General features: G+C 45.4%; 1 protein-coding gene across 1 annotated transcript in view; it reads left to right on the top strand.

Moving 5' to 3' along the window:
- The window catches only part of LOC121920351 (semaphorin-3G-like), a 95,520-nt gene that overhangs the window by 56,272 nt on the left and 14,187 nt on the right, over positions 1-25,061 (top strand). The window contains exons 5-7 of the mRNA XM_042447483.1: positions 11,676-11,766; positions 12,885-13,001; positions 14,313-14,455. Coding sequence (XP_042303417.1) covers positions 11,676-11,766; positions 12,885-13,001; positions 14,313-14,455 — 351 coding nt within the window. The remainder of the gene's footprint in view (positions 1-11,675; positions 11,767-12,884; positions 13,002-14,312; positions 14,456-25,061) is intronic.

Raw genomic sequence — 25,061 nt, 5'->3', positions numbered from 1 at the left:
TTTCTGGACTAATCTCTGCGATCTCCTTATAGTCTTGCTGGGAGATTGTGTATGTGTGTGTTGTGTGTATGCAGGTATGGAGGTATTAAAAGTTTTGTGGCTGTGCATGCCACTCTTTTGAGTAGAATCCTTTCAAGGAAGCTTTATCCAACCCCCAGCCCCCCCAAACTTCAATATGATAAAACATTAATAAACACTAGTGTGAAATCAAGCACATTTAAAACCTTTATCCCAAAAAATGCTAATCAAAACAGAATCCAGTAGAAATAACAACCATCAGCTAAAACTAAGTATTAGAAGTCTTTCCCTCTTACTGAAAAAACCCATGATAAACCAATAGATAGCTATAAAAAAACTTGTGGGTGGTATTTCTTATTTCTCCTCATTTGCTTTCCATTGGAGTCATTGCTCATAAATCAAGCTGGCCTTACCAGAAAGGTCTTCCAGTTTCACCCTGTAACCTCTTTCATTCTGGCCAATTCAGAAAGTTTTATTGAAAGAGAGAGCGAGAGAGAGAAAAGATCCTTTCAGCACAACTGTTTATCATGAGCAAAAGGGATGTTCAGACTCTCCTCTGACCTCTCGCACCACAATCATTTCTTCCACTGGTCCTCACCCCTAGCTCAGCCAACCTTCATACTGATTTCAAGTGAGGTATTGAGATGCATGGCAAAATACAATCAGGCCCCTGTGTTGCTATTGCAGCTTTTTAGCATTTAACAAGGCCTCGCCTTGCCCTTAGCTCAGTATGCAAGTTGCATGGGGGATAGTACATGGTCTGGGTGTAGGCGGAAAGTTGTGGGCTTGATGGAGACCCATAATTAGGCAGCTTAAAGAGGTTGCTTTGTCTGGCCAAGAGGATAACTGCCTGGCAGGCAAGCAGATGTTCAGGGACTGCACAAGTTGTATCAGCCTTCCAAAGCAGGAGGGGAAGAATACAGATTCCCAGCACCCTTGGGCCTGCTGTCTCATGTCTGCCTCTTTTTGAAGGAGGCTTGTTTTCTACAAATATTGCCACTGAGAGAATGAATCCGAGGGGAAGGTTTTTCTCCCTCTTTTTAAAACATACAACCAGGGTCAAGCCATATGGTGACAGATTTGGGTGTCATTCAAGAGGAAGGTACTTCCTCACACAATGTGGAATGCGCTACCACAAAATGTAGCAATAACCACCAACTAAGACTCTTGTAAAGGAGGTTTAGACAAAGTTCAAGGCTTTTCATGGCAATTAGTCATTGTACCTCCAGAGTCAAAGGTAGCATGCTCCTGCATTAGGGTCATCATAGAATCATTGAATCGTAGAGAGACCACAAGGGCCATCCAGTCCAACCCCCTGCCATGCAGGAACTCTCAATCAAAGCATCCAAAGATGGCCATCCAGCCGCTGCTTAAAGACATCCAAGGAGTGAGACTCCACCACACTCCAAGGGAGTGTGTTCCACTGTCGAACAGCCCTTACTGTCAGGAAGTTCCTCCTAATATTATTATTATTATTATTATTATTATTATTATTATTTATACCCCGCCTTTCCATATGATCAAGGCGGCTTACAACAGAGTCTCAGAATACAAAGCAAAACAATGCACAGGAAAAAACAATGCAATACCATACAATGCCAACAATATAAAAATACAGTACATAATACATAATACAATACAGAAAAAAACCAGTATAATACAAAGCAGAAAAAGCAGTATAATACAAAGCAGAAAAACAATCCCCTGACAATAAAACCTACACCCCCCCTCTCAAAATTTCACTCCCTCAAAAAGACCGACAATTAGCGGCGCCCAGGCACAAATAGCCCTTGGCGCTCCTCCCCGATGGTATGAGGGGTAAGGAGAGTCCTTTGGGCCGCAGCCCAGAGGAAGCGGGCGGGCGGGGGGCGGGCGACGTCCCCTTCGGGGAGGGCCGGCGAGCCGGCTTATGAGGGGCCGCCTCACCTGGCCCCTCCCCTTCTAAAGACGCCCGCGCGGCGGCAAAACAAGAGTCCTCACCAGTGCCGCTGCCAGGTGGAAAAGGCAGCGGCGTCCTCGCGGGCAGCAGGGAGTCCCTTGGGCCGCAGCCCAGATGGAAGGCGGGCGGCGGGCGGCTCTTCGGGGAGGCCGACGAGCCGGCTTATGGGGGCTCTTCACCTGGCCCCTCCCCTTCTAAAGACGCTGCCGCGGCGGCAACAAAGGTCTCACCAGGCGCTGCCAGGTGGAAAAGGCAGCGGCGTCCTCCGGGCAGCAGGGAGTCCCTTGGGCCGACAGCCCAGATGGAAGCGGCGGGCGGGCGGCGTCCTCTTCGGGGAGGCCAGGCGAGCCGGCTATGAGGGGCCGCTCTCACCTGGCCCTCCCCTTCTTAAAGACGCCGCCAGCGGGGCAAACAAAGAGTCCTCACCAGGGGCCGCTGCCAGGTGGAAAAGGCAGCGCGTCCTCCGGGGCAGAGGGAGTCCCTTGGGCCGCAGCGCAGATGGAAGCGGGCGGGCGGGCGGCGTCCTCCTCGGGGAGGCCGGCGAGCTGGCTCTGCCGCTCTCACCTGGCCCCTCCCCTTCTATAGACGCCGCCGCGGTGGCAAACAAAGAGTCCTCACCAGGGCCGCTGCCAGGTGGAAAAGGCAGCGGCGTCCTCCGTGGCAGCAGGGAGTCCCTTGGGCCGCAGCCCAGATGGAAGCGGGCGGGCGGGCGGCGTCCTCTTCGGGGAGGCCGGCGAGCCGGCTTATGAGGGGCCGCTCTCACCTGGCCCCTCCCCTTCTAAAGACGCCGCCGCGGCGGCAAACAAAGAGTCCTCACCAGGGCCGCTGCCAGGTGGAAAAGGCAGCGGCGTCCTCCGGGGCAGCAGGGAGTCCCTTGGGCCGCAGCGCAGATGGAAGCGGGCGGGCGGGCGGCGTCCTCTTCGGGGAGGCCGGCGAGCTGGCTTATGAGGGGCCGCTCTCACCTGGCCCCTCCCTTTAAAGACGCCGCTGCCGCGGAGGGCAAACAAAGAGTCCTCACCAGGGCCGCTGCCAGGTGGAAAAGGCAGCGGCGGTCCTCCGTGGCAGCAGGGAGTCCCTTGGGCCGAGCCCAGATGGAAGCGGGCGGGCGGGGTCCTCTTCGGGAGGCCGGCGAGCCGGCTTATAGGGGCGCTCTCACCTGGCCCCTCCCCTTCTAAAGACGGCCTGCGGCGGCAAACAAGAGTCCTCACCAGGGCCGCTGCCAGGTGGAAAAGGCAGCGCGTCCTCGGGGCAGCGGGTCCCTTGGGCCGCAGCCCAGATGGAGCGGGCGGGCGGGCGGCGTCCTCTTCGGGGGGCCGGCGAGCCGGTTTTGAGGGGCGCTCTCACCTGGCCCCTCCCCTTTTAAAGACGCCGCCGGCGGCAAACAAAGTCCTCACCAGGGCTGCTGCCAGGTGGAAAAGGCAGCGGCGTGCCTCCGTGGGGCAGCAGGGAGTCCGGGCCGCAGCCCAGATGGAAGCGGGCGGGCGGGCGGCGTCCTCTTCAGGGAGGCCGGCGAGCCGGCTTATGAGGGGCCGCTCTCACCTGGCCCCTCCCCTTCTAAAGACGCCGCCGCAGCGGCAAACAAAGAGTCCTCACTAGGGCTGCTGCCAGGTGGAAAAGACAGCGTCGTTCTCCGGGGCAGCAGGGAGTCCCTTGGGCCGCAGCCCAGATGGAAGCGGGCGGGCGGGCGGCATCCTGCTCGCGCAGCTTGAGGAAAACCATGGCGAGGTTAATATTGAGGTGGAATCTCTTTTCCTGTAGCTTGCATCCATTGTTCCAGGTCCTGTTCTCTGGAGCAGCACAAAACAAGCTTGTTCCCTCCTCAATATGACATCCCTTCAAATATTTAAACAGGGCTATCATATCAGCTCTTAACTTTCTCTTCTCCAGGCTAAACATCCCCAGCTCCCTAAGTCATTCCTCATAGGGCATGGTTTCCAGACCCTTCGCCATTTTAGGCGCCCTCCTTTGGACACGCTCCAGTTTCTCAATGTCGTTTTTGAATTGTGGTGCCCAGAACTGGACACAATATTCCAGGTGGGGCCTAGCCAAAGCAGAATAGAGTGGCACTGTTACTTCTCTTGATCTAGAGACTATACTTTTATTGATGCAGCCTAAAATTGCATTGGCCTTTTTAGCTGCTGCATCACAGTTGACTCAGGTTCAACTTATGGTCTACTTGGTCTCCCAGATCCCTTTCACACATAGTTTCGTTCAGCCAGGTCTCCCCCATCCCATATCTGTGCATTTCATTTTTCTGCCCTAAGTGCAGTACCTTACATTTCTCTGTGTTGAATTTCATTTTGTTAGCTTTGGCCCAGCTTTCTAGTCTATTCAGGTCATACATTTGAATTTTGATCCTGTCCTCTGGAGTATTAGCTATTCCTCCTAATTTGGTGTCATCTGCAAATGTGATAAGTATGCCCCCAATTCTGTCATCCAAGTCATTGATAAAGATGTTGAATAGCACTGGGCCCAGGACAGAGCCCTGTGGGACCCCACTGGTCACTTCTCTCCAGGGTGAAAAGGAGCCATTGTTGAGCACCCTTTGCGTTCGGTCGGTCAACCAGTTACAAATCCATGTAACAGTCACCTTGTCTAGCCCACATTTTACAAGCTTGTTTGCAAGAATATCATGGGGAACTTTGTCAAAGACCTTACTGAAATCAAGATATACTATATCCACAGCATTCCCTTCATCTAACAAGCTAGTAATTTTATCAAAAAAATAGATCCAGGTTTGTCTGGCATGACTTGTTTCTCTGAAACCCATGTTGACTTTTTGTGATTATGGCATTGCCTTCTAAATGTTCACAGACTCACTGTTTAATGATCTGCTCTAGAATCTTCCCTGGTATTGATGTCAGCCTAACTGGGCGATAATTGTTGGGAACCTATTTTTCCCCTTTCTGAAGATGGGGACAATGTTTGATTGATAACTGGAGGCAACTCCGGTACTTTTAATGTTGTGTAGAAGATGGAATTTCAGCAAGCATTGCCATGCAACCAGGTTAACAAGCAACACCTTGCTGAAAATCCATCTTTTACACAATTGTTAACAGTACAGGAGGTATCTTCAGTTTGCACTTTGGCAACCCTACCCTGAGTACTAGCTTTTGGGAAACGAGCAGAAAAGTGCTGTTGCCCTCATGTTCTGTTTGTTGGTTTCCCAAGCAAATTTGGTTGACAGCTGTGGAAACATTGAACTAAATGGGCCTTTGGTCTAATCCAATATGGCTCTTAAATTCTCATGATGTTTCACAGATCTGGTGCTGTGGAATGTGTGTGGCTACAATCTGACAAAATACATGTTTGTTTGCACTAAAAGACCTTCCTCTCAACAACAAGTCAGGATCTAGGGCAAGAGTAAGAATTTTCAAGAGTCTTGACTCTTCCTGCTGATGTTCTCACTTGAGGTTACAGCATTAGATTGTAAGATGATTTCCTGACCCTCTGGAGAAATGAGCAAGCCCTGTTGACCTGGTCTGACCCGAGATCTTCTAAAAGCTTGGCTGACTGGAAAGGTTTATCTTGTACTGGCAGAGTTTAATCTGTTACACTTCTAAGTCCCATCTGTTTTCTTCATGAGTTTCCTTAAATGATGACTGATTAATATTAGCAGAAGATAGTTGGAAAGATAAGCATTGTTAGTAAATTTTTTTGCAACCAAAACTGAAATAAGGTCTTTGTGGTCTCTGCGCCTCACACAGGTGGGTTTTGCGCCTGCGTAGAGACTCCATTCAGAAGCTGAAAAGCTGAGCAGATTGGGGGAAGCCCCACCCACTGCCATGCACTGAGCATGCCCAGTCCGCCAATCTAGCTCCTCCTTCAGTTCTCTCGTCTGCCACAAGAGAAACATCTCCTTTGGTTTGCTTCTGAGCTGAGTAGATTTCTCTTGTATGGTAGATTTTGTCTTTCTCTCCCTTTCTTTTTCCTCACTTGAGCATTGCCCTTTTTTCCTTTTTTTTACTTGGAAGCGACCCTTTCCTGGCCTGGATGGGCCCACCACTTCCAGGCCTCTTATGGCTGCCCTTTGATAACAAGATTGCCTTTAATGATGGCCATTCCAAATGTCTTTTTTGTTTAGGGGAAACCCATTGTAGAGCTTTCACCTCCGTGACTCTTAGAAACAGGGCTTCTAAACTTAATTCTTTTTTATGAGAATGTTCTCTTTCTGTTGCCCAAAAGTCTGCTTTGCCTATAGAGCCTTTGGGTAGGATTCCCATTCACAAACTTCCCCGGGTTCCCAAGCTCTCCAAATCTTCATCAGCATCGACAACCACTGTCTCAACGTTGACATCAACATCAACGTCATTTTCAAAGCCTTCCCTCTTGACCTCGGCGTCGACAACCTTGGCATTAACAACTTCAATGTTGCAGCCATCTTCTTCTGACCAATCATTGGCACCCCAACATCCTCAGAAAGCCAGAAAGAGGCCTGATGTTTCTCCTGGTGGTTTGGACAAGCCCAGGAAGAAACACAAATTGAAGGTGGCAGCTGCCCCTTCAACCACTTCGACCTCGACAGCAATATCGACCTCAACATCACTGCCTGCCTAGGCATTGACGTTGGTAGCTTTAGCTGCAGCTAAGCTTCAATCTACCATGGCTTTTCTGATGCCTGCCTCGACAATGGTGGATGATTTACCAGCTCCCATCCCGGTCACGTTGGGGCGCTGGATTCAACATTGATGGCTATTGTTCTACATACGCCATCATTTGTCGCCACTCTTGTGCCATCTACGGTTTCTCCTCTACCTCCAGTCCCAACGACAGTTCTGACACAAATCCTGGCTACTCTACTGAGGGTATTCAGTCTTTTCTTTTCGCCTCCGCCTCCACCTCCTCGACAGCTGTCACCCAGCAGAGCTCATGGGTCTCCATCTCCATGAGACCGTGATGGATGCCGCTATGATTCTCCTCACTCTTTGGCATTGTATGTCACTTGCTATTGAGCCAAAGATTATTGGCACAAGAGACCCTCGTCTTACAGATCTTATTCTCCATCATACTGAGATTGCTACCATCACTGAGACCTCCGCTATGATTCTCCTTCCCAATATCGGCATCGTTCTTGATCTCATTCCCCAACACAATGTTGCTCTTGATCTCACTCTCCCATTGATGATGGAGGCTATCGAGTTCCCTCTCTGCCACCTAGAACCACTGCCACAGTCTCCTGCCCTCAAGCTTCGCCTATTCACTTGACGGCGGAGGCTCCTGTCTCAACGTCGACCTTGACGTTGATGCCGATACTGATACCATCAGTGATCCCGATAGTGCTTTCTATGCCAATGGTTCCATTGAAGATGCCTCACGTGGTCCCATCAGTAGTCCTTTCTGTGCCCACTGGCTTCTTTCATTCCTTACCTACCTGAAGAACAAAAATCAGCTACTATGGACTTTTATGCAGAAGCCTTTTCTCTAGTCAATCAACAGCTCCACTCTGCAAGGCACTCTGTCGACTGTTCGGGTAAGATCATTTCTGAGCCTGTTGCCCTTCGTAGATTTGCCTGGCTCAGATCCACTGACCTAACAGATGAGTCCAAAAACAAGACTGAGGATCTTCCCTTTGAGGGTGTGGGCCTGTTTGCAGCCAACACCGATGACTCTCTGAGCACTTTGGCTAAGGCATGTCTCACTGGAAAACGCCTTGGATTGACCTCCAAGAAACAACAATACAAGAGGTGGCAGTGGTGTGATAAATCAGCCCCTTCTACCTATTCCCAGCCACATTCAGGAAACTCCTCTCAATATAAAGGATCTTTTCAGCAATCTATAAACAACACAATCAACAACAAGGTCATCAACAACAGCATCATCAACAACAACAGTCCTCAGAAAAGTCATTTTCTTCAAAATCTCATTTTTGACATCTCCACCGGGACGACACCTTAACTCAATCTTTCACCTCTGGTTTCTCAACACCACCCAAGATTTTGCCACTTCTACAACAAATGGCGTCAAATCACCACTGACACGTGGGTCTTTACCATCATCCATCTGGGTTACGCCATAGAATTCTCAAGTATTCCGCCACTTGGCGTCTTACTCTACTCCATCTTCCCCTACTCTACAAGAAGAGATCTTCTCCCTTCTCAACAAAGGTGCTATTCAATGCGTTCCACTCAACTCCAGACTAAATGGCTACTTCTCTCAATACTTCACTGTACCAATGGGTCTTTGCCCCATTCTGGACCTGAGGGGGTCAACTCATACATCAAACCTCCCAGATTCAAGATGGTGACTCTTCAAACGATCCTCCCCTTCCTCCATCAAGGAGATTGGTTTGCGTCTGTGGATCTGAAAGATGCTTACTTCCACATCAGCATCAGGCCACAGCACTACAAATTTCTTTGGTTTGCCATCGATGGAGATCTCTTTCAATATATTGTTATTCCCTTCGGTCTCTCTACCACCCTATGCGTGTTCACCAAGTGTATGGTGGCAGTAATCTCTCATCTGCAAATACAGGGCATAAAGATCTTTCCTTATATCAACGATTGGCTGCTAGTGTCATTCTCTCGGACCCAACTGTTCAAAGACATTCATGTCACCCTTTCTCTCATCACTGACTTGGGCCTTATGATCAATCTCTCCAAGTCTATTCTTCAACCTGTCAGAGTGATAGAATATCTAGGCACGTCTCTGGACTCTGTTATGGCACATGCCTACCTGCTCACCAGAAGGGCAGACTCCCTATGGGATCATCTTCATTCAGTCCTTTCCAACTGTCGTCTCACAGCAAGGGATATTCAACGATGTCTGGGATACATGGCCTTCCCCACAGCTGTGGTGTATCTTTCTTGCCTGAGGTTCAGGCCTCTACAAAAATGGTTTCTCTCCATATTCGATCACCTCAGAGACAACCAGTCCAAGAGGCTCACAGTCCCTCACCACGTTAGGGACTCCCTACACGGGTGGCTTGTCCCCAACAACGTCCTCAAGGGGATGCCCTTCCAAACCCCAGAACCATCCAGGATGGTCACCACAGACGCGCCCACAACAGGCTGGGGTGCTCACCACAAAAACTTCTGCGTTCAGGGTCGTTGGTCCCCTTCAGAGAAGGAGATGCACATCAACGCTCTAGAACTTTTATAAATAAAACAAATAAAAGCTTTATTTCTAGCCCACCTTTCCAGAGATCAAGGTGGGTTACAGTGGTGGATTTTGCAATCCAACAACACACAGATTACAATAAAAACGTTAATCAAAAAATCACAAATACCCAAAATAACAATAACAATAGCAATAACAATTCCAAGCTAGCAGCAGTGTAGCAACAGTTATAACAACGGTGAGGGGGAGAGGAATCATAACAGGGCTATTGGAGGTATACCTGTTTGAAAAGATATGTTTTCAGCCCTCTTTTAAATTGGGCTAGGGAGGGGGTCAAGCGGAGTCTGTTACATCAACAAACAGGGCGGCACACACTCCCCTGTCCTACTTCATCTGGCACAACAACTTTGGGCATGGCGCCATCATAGCTCCATTCATCCAGTGGCGATTCATTTAGCGGGCAAGAACCATGTTCTAGCAGACTCTCTCAGCAGAAACAAGGTCCTCCAACACAAATGGACACTATCCACTCAGGCCTTTCGTCTTCTCAACTCTCAATGGGGGACTCCTTCTGTGGACCTCTTCGCCACCCCAGAGAATGCCCAATGCTAACAGTTCGGCACCAGAGCAGACAGAGGACACGACTCTCTGAGAGATGTGTTTCTCCTCAATTGGAGCCAAGACTTTCTTTATGCCTTTTCCCCACTACCATTAATGGCAAAGGTTGTGTCCAAAATGACCAAAGACAGAGCCGATGCAATTCTTCTGGCCCCCTCCTGGCCAGGACAACCATGGTTCAACCCTCTGCTCCACCTGTCCAGAGGTCAATACTTCAAACTTCAAAGGTGGCCAGACCTTCTGTCTCACTCTCATGGGGCAGTCCTTCATCCAGACCTCCTCAGCCTACACTTGACAGCTTGGAGGGTCAGACCTTAAATTCTCCTGAACTGCTGAAGGTCTTATCAGCTTCCAGGAAGGACTCCACTAAACAGTCTTACTCCTACAAATGGAAGTGTTTTTGTGATTTTGCTGCAGCAAGAGTTGATCTCATGTGAGTCTGTCTACTGCCTTACACTTCCTACTCCATCTTCGCAATCAAGGCTTGACGTTCTCTTCTCTCAAGGTTTATCTGTTGGCTATTGTAGCCAACCAGATGCCTGGCTTGCCGTCAGCTCGCCTCTTCGCCTCTCCAACTCTGAAAAGGTTCTTCAAGGACCTCCATCATCTCTATCCCCTGATGCTTCCATTGGCCCCAGCGTGGTCTCTTTCATTGGTACTCACACAGCTAACAAGGCCTCCTTTTGAGCCTTTGGGCTCGGCATCTCTGAGACTACTGACTCTCAAGGTGACTTTCCTTGTGGCCATTACTTCAGCCAGACGTGCTTCTGAACTGACGGCACTGCGCTGTGACGAGCCTTTCCTCATTTTCCATAAAGGCAAAGTGGTCCTCAAACTGGACATCTCATTGCTCCCTAAGGTTGTTTGCCCTTTCCACCTTTCTCAAGACATTGTGCTACCCAATTTCTACCCAGATCCTTCGTCACCTCTGGAATAGACTATGCACATTCTTGATGTTCGCCGTGCTTTGGCATTCTATATTCAACGTTCTGCTGAGTTCAGGTTGACCAACAAGTTGTTTGATTGTTATGGTGGACCTAGAAAAGGCCACCCTGTTTCTTCACAAAGATTTTCAAAATGGATTGCCCAGACCATTGTACTGGTTTATGAGCTGGTGAAATGCCCTCTTCCAGTTGGTGTGTGCCCATACTCAACCAGGGCTGTTTCCTCCTCTGCTGCCTTCCTCAGAGGCGTCCCTCTACCTGATGTCGGCAAGGCAGCCATGTGGTCCCAGCCTTCCACTTTTGTTCGGCACTACTGGCTTGATTCCAGATCTCGTCGAGATGCCAGTTTTGGTCGTGCTGTCCTTTCCTCTATTTTGCAGTGACCTTCCCACCTCCTTAGGTAGCTTTTTAGTCACTAAATTGTGTGAGGCACAGTAACCACGAAGAAGAACAGGTTGCTTACTGTGGTTCTTCGAGTGGTCATCTGTGCCCTCACACAAATCCTGCCCTACCTCCCCTTGGTCAGGAGTGTGCCATGTTTTTGTGGCAGACTTGAACTGAAGGAGGAGCTAGATTGGCGGGACTGGGCATGCTCAGTGCATGGGAGTGGGTGGGGCTTCCGCCCATCTGCTCAGCTTTTCAGCTTCCAAATGGAGTCTCTGCGCAGGCGCAAAACCCAATTGTGGGAGGGCACAGATGACCACTCGAAGAACCACAGTTACAGGTAAGCAACCTATTCATACTCCTTATTTGAAGAACATGCCAGATCCAAAATGATTACAAAAATATACACATTTGAGAAGGCTACAGATTTAACAGTATCATCACATTGTTTTTTACTTAACAGTGACAATATCAACAGCATGTTTTACTTATTCCAAGAAAACAAAGCTATTATTATTTCATTCTGGCAAATTGATAACAGCATATGCTTGCAATATGTGAGCCTTCTTGCATATGCTTGCATATGTGAGCATCTTTCCAAGATGTCTTTCTTGTGTGAGCACAGCCACATCATATCTTAATTTATGACAATCCAACCCATGCTTCATTAGTGCTTTTCTACCACCTCATAATTTTTTTTCTCCTTCCCTTTCCAGCATGTATTCCGCTTGGACCCAACAACAGTAGAAAGTGGCCGAGGCAGATGTCCTCATGAACCCAACAGGGCATTTGCAAGCACTTTCATTGGTAGGTTTTAAATAGTATGGACCATCTATCTCTCCTTTACAAATGATGGCACGGAGGCTGTGATAGTACCAAATTATCTGGATGTAGTAAAGGACTGGATGAGGGTGAATAGACTAAGGAGCATATCACTTGGCATTTTAAATCGGCTCCAGCCTCCCAGGCTGCACAAGAAAGTTTACAGTGTAAAGCATGGACAGAACAAAGTAGATGATGATGGAGCTATCCTTGTCTTTTTCTCCAACGCTGGGCTTCAGAGACATTCAGGGAAGGAAAACTGATGGCTTTGCAATGCTATACCTGGGCAGTAACAGAAAGCAGATGCCTCTGCCTATATTACTCTGAGTAGGTAGTGACAGGGGAAGCAAGCCAAGGGGAGCTTGCTTTGTGTGGATGGTAATGATATTGGCCAGGCTACTGCCATTCCTACCAGTCCAGATATAAAACATTCTCCTTTCTCATACAGTTGCAGAAAATAAATGTGCCTGTTTTTTATTTTAGATGTGCAGTTCCACAGTTCCCATGTTTTCCAAGAAATTGTGTAATAAACTTGGAAAAATTAATTGAAAGAAATACAAAGAGAGAAAGAGAGAGAGAGAGAGAGAAAGAAAGTGGGGAAGGGAGGGAACTGTGACTTAAGTGATTTCCATTCCATTGGTGTTGCTGCTATTAACTCACTATATAGGCTGCATCCACACTGCAGAAATAATCCAATTTAACACCACTTTTAACTGCTATGGCTAGTGCTATGAAATTGTAGTTTTATTTAGCATCTTCTGTCAGAGAGCTGTGATGCCACAACAAACTACAATTCCCAGAATTCCATAGCATTGAGCCATGGCAGTTAAAGTGGTGTCAAACTGGATTATTTCTGCAGTATGGATGCAGCCTGGTTGACTTTGCAAAGCCATTATTTTCAAAGCTTTAGCGTATACTTTCTCAGCCTCAGCACCTCCATATACTGTGCTGACTTTCATGTTAAAAGATAATCCTGATATAGGGCAGATATCGCTGAATATAGAAATAGGTTTTGCAATACTAAGTGTTAATATTATTATTAGTGTCATAAATTCAAGTGTGTTATGTATGATTTTGATGTTTCTGTGGGATTTCTTTCCTAGGTGGAGACTTGTATACTGGACTAACAGCAGATTTCTTGGGCAGGGACTCTGTGATCTTCCGAACCATGGGACACCGCTCCTCTTTGCGCACTGAGATGGACCAGCGGCTGCTTAATGGTAGGAGAAAATTAGGTAACTTCATCTAATCAAAGAGGAGGCTGTGCACTTGTCATTATACAATATTTAGGGCAGAGGGGAAATTGCTTTGAGTAAAAAGGGATAGCTATACCTTTGCACATTTTGGGCTCAAGATCATAGCAAACACCTAAAGACAGCTGGTGGAAGCTGGATGCAAACAGAAAGGTAACAGAAAAAGGGAATGGATGAAGCATATACATCCCACACAATGGTGAATGAGACAGGAAGCATTAGTAGCTGGAACTGAGATAGCATGAGAGGTAAATTAGAGGTTAAGATTATATTAAATTTCTGCTTGGAAAATGAAGGTGAGGTGCATGGATGTGTTTGTAGAAGTAAGCTTTTTTGTATTATTGCCCTTTACAACCAGCTGCTCCAAGAGTAAGTTTGCATTGTTTTCAACTTTTAGCACATATCTGAGGAATGTCTGGGCACCCGATGAGGTGGACTCCCAGGCTGAATCTACACAGGCTAAATAGTATATCCTTACCTTGATCCCAGTCCTGTTGGGACACATGGCATTCCTCTCCATTGTGAAAACATGCCTGAGGGCTTTAAGGCAGTTTTAGACAGTAGCGGTGGCATTTATTCTTCTGTTTTGGGGAAGAACTGGATTTTTAAAATGTGTAGTTTGACACTTGAATTGGGATTATGATGCAATTGGGGCTGGGGGAATGGTGGGAACAGATTGGGGTGGTCACCTAAGTCAGGTAGTCACCTGATCATTCCTGACCCAGTAGGGTAGCTATCTTGTTTATATTGGCCTCCAGAAAAGGCAGTGTTGCCTTTTTGTTTTTTGTATTTGGTGTTTGTATGCGCATATTTGCAGGTTGACATTTCAGTTTTCCCTTTTCTATGGTCTTTACTTTATAGGAGATGAGCAATCAGAATGAAGGGAAAACAAAGACTATTTGATTAAGCAATGTGCAAAAAGGCATATGAGTTGTGGAAATACTCCTCCTCCATCTGTAGTTGCTGCAGTTGTGCAACCATGCATAAACCAATGCAGCAATCACACACACACACAGTAGAAACACCCCCTTGTATTTATGTGGCCATGTAAACAGGATCTTGTGTGGCTTTCCAAACTGATTTCACTTTGGATTAAAAGAGGTGTGTGTGGTAGAAAAGTGGCCAAACCAGGACATGGCTGATGGTGAAGGAGGGCAGCAGTTGTAATACAGCAACCACCACAGGGCCCAGATTTCCCATCTCTGTTTTGCTGTCTGTGGAAACTATTAACAGCTTCTGATAATTTCTTGCTAATATGCCATTTGGTCTTTTGCACAGCTCCCAAATTTGTTGCTGCTTATCTGATCCCAGACAATGATGATCGAGATAATGATAAGGTCTACTTCTTCTTTACTGAAAAGGCAGTAGAGTCAGAGAGCAAAGGACGTGCCATATTCAGCCGTGTGGGAAGGATTTGTGTGGTGAGTTTGCAGGGCTATTTTTGTGATGAGACATTATAATGGACACTGAACAATGGGGACTCAACTAAATTTCCTAGAAATTTTTCCAGAGCATTTAGCACGTAAGTACAGGCGTCTTTGAAAGCCATATAGTTACCGCATTAAAAAGCAGAGGAAACATGGAGCTCTGGACTTCATAATCAAATCAGACTGCCAGCTCTTTAAAAAGGAGATGGTCATAAAGCATGTCTTTTGTTGCGCTATCCTTTTGACAAAAGGTATGCTTTGACGACAGTCTCCTCCAGGAAGAGAATGGAAGATGGCATGCGGAGGGGCTTGGAGAAAGCCGCCTCTCTTCTGTTCCTTTTCATCTTTCTGTTCTTATGCAGTAAAGCTCTTTGTTTCTGTTATCACCTCTATACCAATTACTCGACTGTGAGCTCTGCATGTCTGTTGCATATCCCAGGGTCGATTTTCTTGCCTAGGAATAATAACAGATCACAGTAGCCATAGATGGTTGATACAAACCTAAGCTGATCCAAATTCAGGCAAAGTTGCATTAACCTATCTGGAATTCTGAAATATTCCAAAATCCAAAATTGTCAGTTTAGGTGGCTTAGATAGGATGCCTATGCTTTCTGATGGTTCAATGTACACAAACTTTGTTTCATGCACAAAATTATTAAAAATATTGTGTATAAGAGGATGATAATGGCAAATCCCTCTGAAGAAATGTGCCAAGAAAATCCCATCACCTTAGTGTCGCCATAAGTCAGAAATTCTTGAAGGCACACAATGACAACAGAAAATACCTTCAGACTAGATTAAAAATAATATTGTAAGCCGTCCTGAGAGCCATTAGGGCTGAAGGGCAGGATATAAATACCTAAATAAATAAATAATATAAAATGTAAATAAATTTCATGTTTAAACTTGAGTCCCATTTCCCAGATACAGTATCTCATTATGTAATAAATAATAATAAATAATAAAATTTTTATTTATATACCGCTTTTCTAAAAATCAAAGCGGTTAACAACATGTGCAAATACAATCTAAAACTATCAAAATACAAAACATCATATAAAACATCAGAACACCAACTACAGCAATAAAACCACACCTCGTGCCAGCTCAACAGTGCTGACGAGGGGGGGGGGGAGCACATCAGGAGTCATGAGTCAGGGATATGCCTGCTCGAAGAGGTGTGTTTTTAACCCCTTCTTAAATTGGTTCAGTGAGGTGGCCGAGCGAAGCTCATCGGGAAGCGAGTTCCAGAGATTGGGGGCCGAGATAGAGAAGGCCCTCCTGGTGGTAGTAACTAATATGACCTCCGGAACTCTTAATAATAGCTTCCCGGTTGATCTGAGTGTGCGGGGCGGATTGTACGGAGAGAGGCGGTCCTCCAAGTACCCTGGGCCCAAGCCATTTAGGGCTTTATAGGTAATAACCAACACCTTGTATTGCACCCAGAAGCGAATAGGCAGCCAGTGAAGGTCTTTAAGGACCGGTGTTATGTGGCTGGTCCTAGGTGTATTAGTGACCAGTCTTGCCACCATATTCTGCACCAATTGCAGCTTCCGGGTATGGTACAAGGGTTGCCCCATGTAGAGCGCATTGCAGAAATCCAATCGAGAGATTACCAGAGCATGTACTACTGTTTCAAGGTCCCCCCGGCCCAGGTAGGGTCGCAGCTGGCGTATCAGCCTAAGCTGATAACAGGTGCTCCTGACCGTCGCATCCACCTGAGATGTAAGGTGGAGCAACGAATCACGGAGCACCCCCAGACTGCGTACTGAGTCCTTCACGGGAAGCGTGATCCCGTTCAGAACAAGTGGAACCACCGCCATCCCCGGGCCAGGAGAACCTATCACAAGTACTTCCGTTTTCTCTGGATTCAGGCTGAGTCTGTTTTCCCTCATCCAGCCCATTACCGACTCCAGACAGGCCACGAGAGGAGAGATGCCATCCTTGGTCACTGAATCAGTCGGAGACATAGAGAAGACTATTTGGGTGTCATCAGCGTACTTTAACCCCGCGCCCCATGCCTCCGGATGATCTCTCCCAACGGTTTCATGTAAATGTTAAAAAGCATGGGGGACAGAATGGCTCCTTGAGGGACCCCAGATGTAAGGGCCCTCTTGTCAGAGCACACGTCCCCCAGCTGCACCATCTGGAACCTCCCAGAGAGATAGGATCAGAACCACTGGAGCGCAGTGCCTCCGATTCCCAGCTCCACTAGGCGCTCCAGAAGGATACCATGGTCAATGGTATCGAAAGCCGCTGAGATGTCCAAGAGCACTAACAGGGACACGCTACCCCTGTCCATGCCCAGACGGAGGTCATCGACCAGGGAGACCATAGCAGTCTCAACCCCGTAACCCGCCCGAAAGCCGGTTTGAAATGGGTCTAGATAATCCGTTTCATCCAAGATCGATCGAAGCTGGATTGCAACTGCCCTCTCAATCACCTTCCCCAAAAATGGCAATAGCGATACTGGCCGATAATTGTTATGCATCAGGGGGTCAAGGGAGGGCTTTTTTAGCAAGGGTTTTACAATTTCAAGCTAGATGGAAATTGCCCATCCCTCAATGATGTACAGTGGTACCCCGGGTTACGAAATTAATTCGTTCCGCGGTTAATTTCGTAACCCGAAATACCTTCGTAAGCCGAATTCCCATAGGCGCTAATGGAAAAATAGCTCTCTGCTGCCCTCCGGTGGCGGAAAATAGCGCCGCGGTTTTTTCGTAACCCGAAGAAACCTTCGTAAGCCGAAGCAATAAATCCCTATGGGATTTTTTCGTATCCCGAAAAATTCGTAACCCGGCGCATTCGTATCCCGGGGTACCACTGTATTAATTATACGGTGTAACATGGAAGTTACTACCGTTCCCCCCTGAGCCGCTAGCCATGAGGGACAGGGATCGAGGGAGCAAGTTGTCTTCCTACCACTTCTAAGGATCATGTATATGCAAATACAGTGGTACCCCGGGATACGAATGCGCCGCCTTACGAAATTTCCGGGTTACGAAAAAAATCCATTAAAAAAAACTGTTCCGGGTTACGAAGGTTATTTCGGGTTACGAAAAAAATTTTGGTGCTTTTCGGCGCTTTTTCGCACGAAATCGCGGCTTTTCCCCATTAGCGCCTATGGCATTTCGGCTTGCGAATGCTTTTCGGGTTACGAAAGCGGCCGCGGAACGAATTAATTTCATAACCCGGGGTACCACTGTATTCGAAAATCCGAAAGACAGCTGGTCCCAAACATTTTAGATAAGTAAGACTCAACCTGTATTTCTACATGCTCAACTGAATTTTCAAGTTACAGAGCAAAAACACCCAACAAAGTGCAGCTGGTTCATGATCAAGTGCTGCCAATTTCCGTATTTGATCTATATGCAATGTCTCACCACAGTGTCTTACTTCTATGATCTATATGCAATATCAACCGTCCTCGAGTCCATCCATACTCATGGCAACCCTGTGGATGAGACAGCTCCAAGACACTCTGTGTTCCACTGCTCTACTTAGGTCCTGTAAAGTTATGCCTGTGAGGTCCTTAATAGAATCTATCCATCCAGCACATGATCTTCCCATCTTTCTACTTTCCTCTACTTTTCCTTGAATGATTGTCTTTTCTTTCTCATGACTATAAGTATGACAGCCTCAACTTTATCATCTTGGTTTCCAGGGAGATTTCAGGATTGATCTGTTCTAGGACCCATTTGTTTGTCTTTATGGTTGTTCATGCCCCCCTCCAAATCACCAGCCCCCAAAACCACCAAGTAAGGTGGGTGCCTTTTGCAGGAGTGGGAGACAAAATGTTCAGAAATATATAAGCCAGGGCTGAGCCCATTTTGACTGTCGACTTATGGCTTCATCCTGGTTTATATTGTAGTGAACTCTGAAATCAGATATGCTGCCCTATTAAGTTCCTGATGTATAGTGCTCTATGGTATGGGAAGTCTCTTTGGCATACACAGCATTTTGCAAGCACTTCAATCAAGACCTCATCAGCAGTAGTGCCTGGCTTGTGAGGGCTGCGTGAGTGCAATTGTTTTCCAGCCAAAGTTACGAGCATGTTTTCCCTCCACTTTGGTGATTCTCTTTAATGTGGTTGGCAAGAGAAACTTGAAGTGGAGGAAGGGAGGGGAGCATTCCCCCTGACCCTTTGAATTTTTCAGTCTTTCATCTAGATGGAAGCTCCTCAGTTTTGCCTTCAGTTCACTTTCCATTTCAGCCTTTCCCTCTTCCTCAATTTTTCTTGCCACAGAAAAGAAGTGCTGTTTCAGGAGCACTTCTCCTTGCCCAAAAATTCCATCAAAGCTCACTGATACTGCTTATCTTTTTTTCTTAGAAACTTTCTCCAGTACATCAGCTATACCTCTTAACGTAATGAAAACGTTTTGTTCAGGGTTGTCCCTCTATACTTATTAATGTTTATTCCCATGCACCCACTCACCCGCAACCACTTCCTCTTTGTTGTTGCTGTTATTTTGTATTTTTGGCAGTTTGTGTGGCCTCTGGAGGGTCCCAGGGGCAGAAGAGTGACCCCTGGACCCACCACAGTTGTCTGTTTATGGTTTAATTAAATTGAATTGCTGCACAAATAATGAAGGTTCCATGAAAAAAATGACTCATTTTCCCATGAGCCCTTGTGTACTGAGTAACGCTGCTAGAGTAATAATGTATTAGCAGAGATTAGGAGATATAATGTCTGAGATTACCCTTTTATGACTTGCATGTTGTGTGGGAATAGAGCGTGTGTTGCCCTCACATGCCAAGTTCCTTCAGGTGACGTTGCTCTTTCCTGTGCCTTTTGTGAAATTTATAAGCATGTCTCTATCCACGTGGATTTTTTCAGATGGGAGTGATTCACAACTTGGATCGGGACACCTTTTTTGTTCTAAAGAACTAACATGTCGTGGTTCTTACTTTCAGTAGTTACTCCATGTTAAACCTAACTTGCTTTTTAAAATGCTAAACTGGAATTAGTGGCCCATTTCCACAACAGTCCAAACTACATGCTGCATTAGGCAAATGACTCCAAAATTAAAAAGAAGTAACACACAGTGTTGAGTCACATGTTCCAGCTGGTTGGCGTGAGGAGTGGAGCATTATTACCAGGACTGGGATCATGGCTGCACTGTGCAGTTCAAGAGAAAAATGTGCACAATGTTAAACCATAATAATAATAATAATAATAATGATGATGATGATGATGATGATGATGATGATGATGATGATGACTTATTTATAGCCCGCCCAATCACAAGAAATCTGGGCGGGTTACAGCAATAAAAATACAGAGAATACTATAAAATAAAATACAAAAAATAAATACAATACAATAAAAGAGAGTGACGTGAGTTACAGAATTCACACTTAGACCTGATGGAACTAGGCCTGTCTTTTTCACTCCCTCTCAGGTCTGATGATAACACTAGGTACAGAGGGAGGGTTCTTCTTCTTGAGGCAAGAATTTTGAAACCTCTTGCGTAGTTTGTCTCGCAGATTCTACTTTTGTGAGACCAGGTATTCATAATTCATTCATCCATTTTCTGGATTGATTTTACCTGTATATTCTGGGGATTTAGCCTACTTTTCTTCTGGATGTGGGATATCTTCCCAACATTTTTATGATGGTACGCTGATGAGGGAGCACTTCCATACTAATGGACATTTTAAGAAGGATAAAGAGGGTATCCTTCTAGTGTTATGGATAACTTCTGATTATTCCTCAGGATTATTTCTCCTCTCCACTCTGTTGATTCTACACATCATTGTTACAGACAATTATATGATTTATGATTTACAGGTAAATACATCACAGTTGAAGGTTGAAGGTGAGGTGTTTGTTTCTTTTTGTAAAAAAATACAGCAGCAAGAATTTCTTTGCTTTTCAATCTTTAAAATATCACAAAGCTGGTTTTCAAATGTCAATCAGACTCTTTCCCCATCTCCATCGGAAATTACTCCTCTGTCTAGAGCTAATTAGGCCTGCTTGCAATGATCCAAAATCAGAAAAATGAAAGATGCCATTTTGTTCACCGCTACTTAAACACAGTTGGTTAGTCTGGTGATTTGGGGAAAAGAAGCATCTCTTCTTGGTGATGAAATCCCACTGGCTATGTTTCCCAGATGGGAGGTTGCTGTGAGCACTGGGACAGGTTGCTGACTGAAAACAACGGGCTCATGTGAATCAGAACTGCACAGAAATTGTGTTTGTGGCTAAGATGAGTTTTTAATTCTGGATTTCCCATTTCAACCATGCGACCATTACTGAGTTACATTGGTGGAAACAAAAAAGAAAAACAGATAGCCAGTCCCCAGTCAAGCATCTAGGCAATAATATCTGAATATATTGTTTAAGTTAATCACATGCTTTGAGCAGCATGAGTGTTCGTGCTACCCCTGCCCTCAGCTTCTGTCATCCTCATTTGTTCCAGGTTTCTTGCTTGTCAGCTCAAATGATTAATCACTGTTCTGCTACTGCATTGTGAAAGAGTGAGAGTGATACCAAATGCATACTTCAAAATTATACTTACTTGAATCAGCACCATTCATGCCTCTTTCAAATAAACAATATAGTGCTTTCTTGGAGGCAAAAATAAACTTCTGGAAGTGAGATTTGGGCAAGCCTTGTTTAAACAAGCCTCAGGTAATGCATTTTTTTCCAGCGCTGAGTGATTTAGTGCTTGTTTTCATAAAGCCACTCTGAAACTTGACAACATTGCTTCAGAGTAAGTGCTGAGCAGGAAAGTTCAGTAACTTACAACCAAAATATATATTCTCCTTAAAGCTGTGCATAGGTGGCCATGGCTCACTGACAGAACATATACCTTGCATGGAGAGAGTCCTTAGTTCAGCCCCTGGGATCTCCAGTTCTCAGGTAGCAGGAGAGGAAAGGAACCTTATTGAGAAGTGAGAAAGTCATGTGCCAGAGCAGTCCACTCTGACCCTCTATGCAAAATACATAAATAACTGAAGAGTAGAAAAAAAAGATCCAAGCTCGGCAAGTCACACTCTCTCAGCCTGAGGGGATGGCAATGGCAAACCGTGGACTCTATTAAACTGGATAATTTTGAGTTTGTTAATACAGATGAAGTGGACAAGCTTCTTGGAAGCGTTAAGAAGACAACGTGCTCTCTTGTTCCCTGTCCTTCTTGGCTGACTGCCCAGGGTGGTGATGCTGTAATCTTATTATTACAACGCATAATCAATGCATCTTCAGGAAGGGAAAATTTCCATCTAGTTTAAAACTAGCAACGGTCAAACCGTTCCTCAAAAAACCCTCCCTGGAACCCCTGGTAAGGAACAACTACAGACCAGTCTCATTATTGCCATTTTTAGGTAAGGTGATCGAGAGAACGGTCGCCTTCCAATTCCAAGCAGTTTTGGATGAAACCGATTATCTGGACCCATTTCAAACTGGCTTCAGAGCAGGATATGGAGTTGAGACCACCATGGTCGCCTTAGTCAGTGATCTCCATCTGGGTATCGACAGGGGAAGTGTGACCTTGTTGGTGCTCTTGGACATCTCAGCGGCTTTCGATACCATAGACCATGGTATCCTTCTGGAACACCTAAGGGAGTTGGGCATCGGGGGCACTGCACTCCAGTGGTTCCGATCCTACCTCTCAAGTAGATTCTAGATGATGCAGTTGGGGGACACTTGCTCCTCTAAGAGGGAACTAACATCTGGTGTCCCTCAGGGAGCTATTTTGTCCCCCACTTTGTTTAACATTTACATGAAACTGCTGGGAGAGATCATCCAGAGACACGGGGCGCGGTGTTATCAGTATGCCAATGACACCCAAATATGTTTCTCTGTGTCTCTGACTGATACAGTGACTAAGGATGGTGTCTCTCCTCTGAATGCCTTCCTGGAGTCAGTAATGGGCTGAATGAGGGAAAACAAACTCAGTCTGAATCCAGAGGAAGCAGAAGTACTGGTGATAGATTCCCCAAGCCCGGGGAAGGAAATTTATCCACCTGTCCTGGATGGGGTCACACTTCCCCTGAAGGATGAAGTTCGCAGTTTAGGAGTACTTCGGGACTCATTCCTGCAGTTGACATCTCAAGTAGATGCGACGGTCAGAAGTGCTTGCTATCAACTTTGGTTGATACGCCAACTGCAACCCTACCTGGGCCAAAGGGACCTTGAAACTGTGGTACATGCTCTGGTAACCTCTCACTTAGATTTCTGTAATGCGCTCTACATGGGGTTACCCTTGTACCAAGCCCGGAAGCTTCAATTAGTACAAAACATGGCAGCCAGACTGGTCACCGGCGCATCCAGGTTTGACCATATAACACCTATTCTGAAAAATCTTCACTGGCTGCCCATTCGCTTCCGAGCGCAATACAAGGTGTTGATTATTACCTATAAAGCCCTACATGGCTTGGGCCTGAGTTACTTGAGGGACCGCATCTCCCCATATAATCCGCCCCACACTCTCAGAACATCCGGGAAGAATCTGTTGGAAACTTCATCTTCCAAATATGTTTCCACATCTCAGATGGCCTTTTCAGTGGCGGCCCCGCAGATCTGGAATAGTCTTCCCAAGGAGCTCCGTCTTATGACCCCCCTAGAAACATTTAAAAAGAGGCTTAAAACCTTCCTCTTTTGTCAAGCCTCCCCCCCCCCCCCCCCGCAATGGAGTTGAGTGTTCTTTATGCCATCAATTCTCTGCCTTACCCTATGAATGATTGTGTTCTGTATAATTGTATTACTGGATTTTATCTATTTTTATGTGTAATAGTTTTAATAGTCTGTAAACCATTTTGATCTATGGAAAAACGGTATACAAATAAAATTTATTATTATTATTATTATTATTATTATTATTATTATTATTATTAAACCACCTCTGAAAATTTGATTAATATTGATATTTACTTCAGTTTTGACCATTTTAGAGAGTTACACCAGTGAATATGATTGACTTTATCTGCTGGCAGTGGGAAAATGTATACTAGTTGTTCTCAAAATTCTTCTAGAATGGTCAGTATTCTCATATGGACAATGTTGTCATTACCAGAGTTTGGGTATCATTCTTATATATATGCACTGAAATTCCATCTTAATATAGTGATACACCATTTATTTTCCCCAGCTTGTTTTTATTAATTAGCTTTTATTTTAAAAAAAATATATATATAATTGCCCTTTAGGTTTCTATCTGAGATTAAAACAACAGAATCTCTTCAGTAAACCTGGTAACCTACTACAACAGTAACGCCTGAAGATTAATATACAAAAGATAGTGTCATTTTCCAGGACCAATGGAACTTTAGGATCAGTTCCCAAACTCCAATGAGTTACAACTTTTGTTTGTTTCCTAAATTTTGGGAGAGTACATATGTGTCAAAGACATGATGTCACCACCAAGAAAGACTTGTTCCATGGAACTTCAAATTTAACCTCTCATTATAACAGAAGTAAAAGCTGGACACTCTTTCCAGGAGCGCTTAGGAGAAAACATTCTGTATAAGGTATACTAGAATTGGTCTCTTCTCTTAAAGCTATTCGTAGATGTTTTTATTGACTGTGAAATGCCTGAACAATTCTTTTCCTTCATGGAAAATGAAAAATGGAAGATAAATTCCCCCTTTAATTGAAGAACTGATGAATATACTTTGATAGTAGGGGATTATAAAAAGCAAGACAGGTTGATCTGTTCGGGGGGGGGGGAATGAAGAAGAAACATTAGGTTCTCAGAAATTCAGTTTTCATAAGGGATGTGAAGATATGTGGGATCCTTCTGCATATTGAGAGATGCTCCCTGTGCCCAAATATATATATTGGATATGCATCATACATTTGGAATGTTGATGAGAATCTCACCATATGGTAACACTGTGGATCTACCCCCTGCCTAGCTTTCCTTTTCTTAGAGTGCCATTTGGTTGGGATTACTCCAGAACTTTTGGATAATGGATCTGTAAAATATGCTTATTCGTTCTTGTTTTGTCTCTTGGGAATACTACAGCTGTTGTACACACTCTGTTGGAGAGACATTGCCAGATTAATATCTCATAGATGAATGGAATGGACCTCACTGTTCCATGTCATCAGGCTCCATCTCTGGTGCTGTTTCCTTCCATATTGATGATGATGATGATAATAATAATAATAATAATAATAATTTGTTTTATTTATATACCGCTATTCCAAAGATCATAGCAGTGAACAGCTAGTAAGCTAATTAGCAAGTAAGCTAATTTGCCCCCAACAGTCTGGGTACTCATTTTAGTGACCTCGGAAGGATGCAAGCCTGAGTCGAGCTTGGGCCCTTTTTCTGGTCTTGAACTCGCAACCTTGTGGTTTTGAGTGAATGGCTGCAGTACAGACATTTAACCACTGCGCCACCAGAAGCATGATTTTAAAACATCTAGGCCTAACCTCTGTGTGGGTACATGTTACCTATTTATCTACTTGCGTTTGCATGCTTTCGAGCAGCATATATAATTCAAAATGTAGTATTCAATTACGATAAATTCATTAATTATAATGAATGCCAACCCACTAGGCAAATCTCCTTTAATAGAAGGCTAAAGTAATAGTTCATTGTTGCAGGCTTTTCTTTACTACAGTAGTTAACTTAACATGGATATTGCAATG

The sequence above is a fragment of the Sceloporus undulatus genome, chromosome 2 (assembly GCF_019175285.1).
Source record: "Sceloporus undulatus isolate JIND9_A2432 ecotype Alabama chromosome 2, SceUnd_v1.1, whole genome shotgun sequence".
NCBI lineage: Eukaryota > Metazoa > Chordata > Lepidosauria > Squamata > Phrynosomatidae > Sceloporus > Sceloporus undulatus.
Note: the sequence above shows the minus strand (reverse complement) of the source record. Positions and strands in the feature narration are given on the sequence as shown.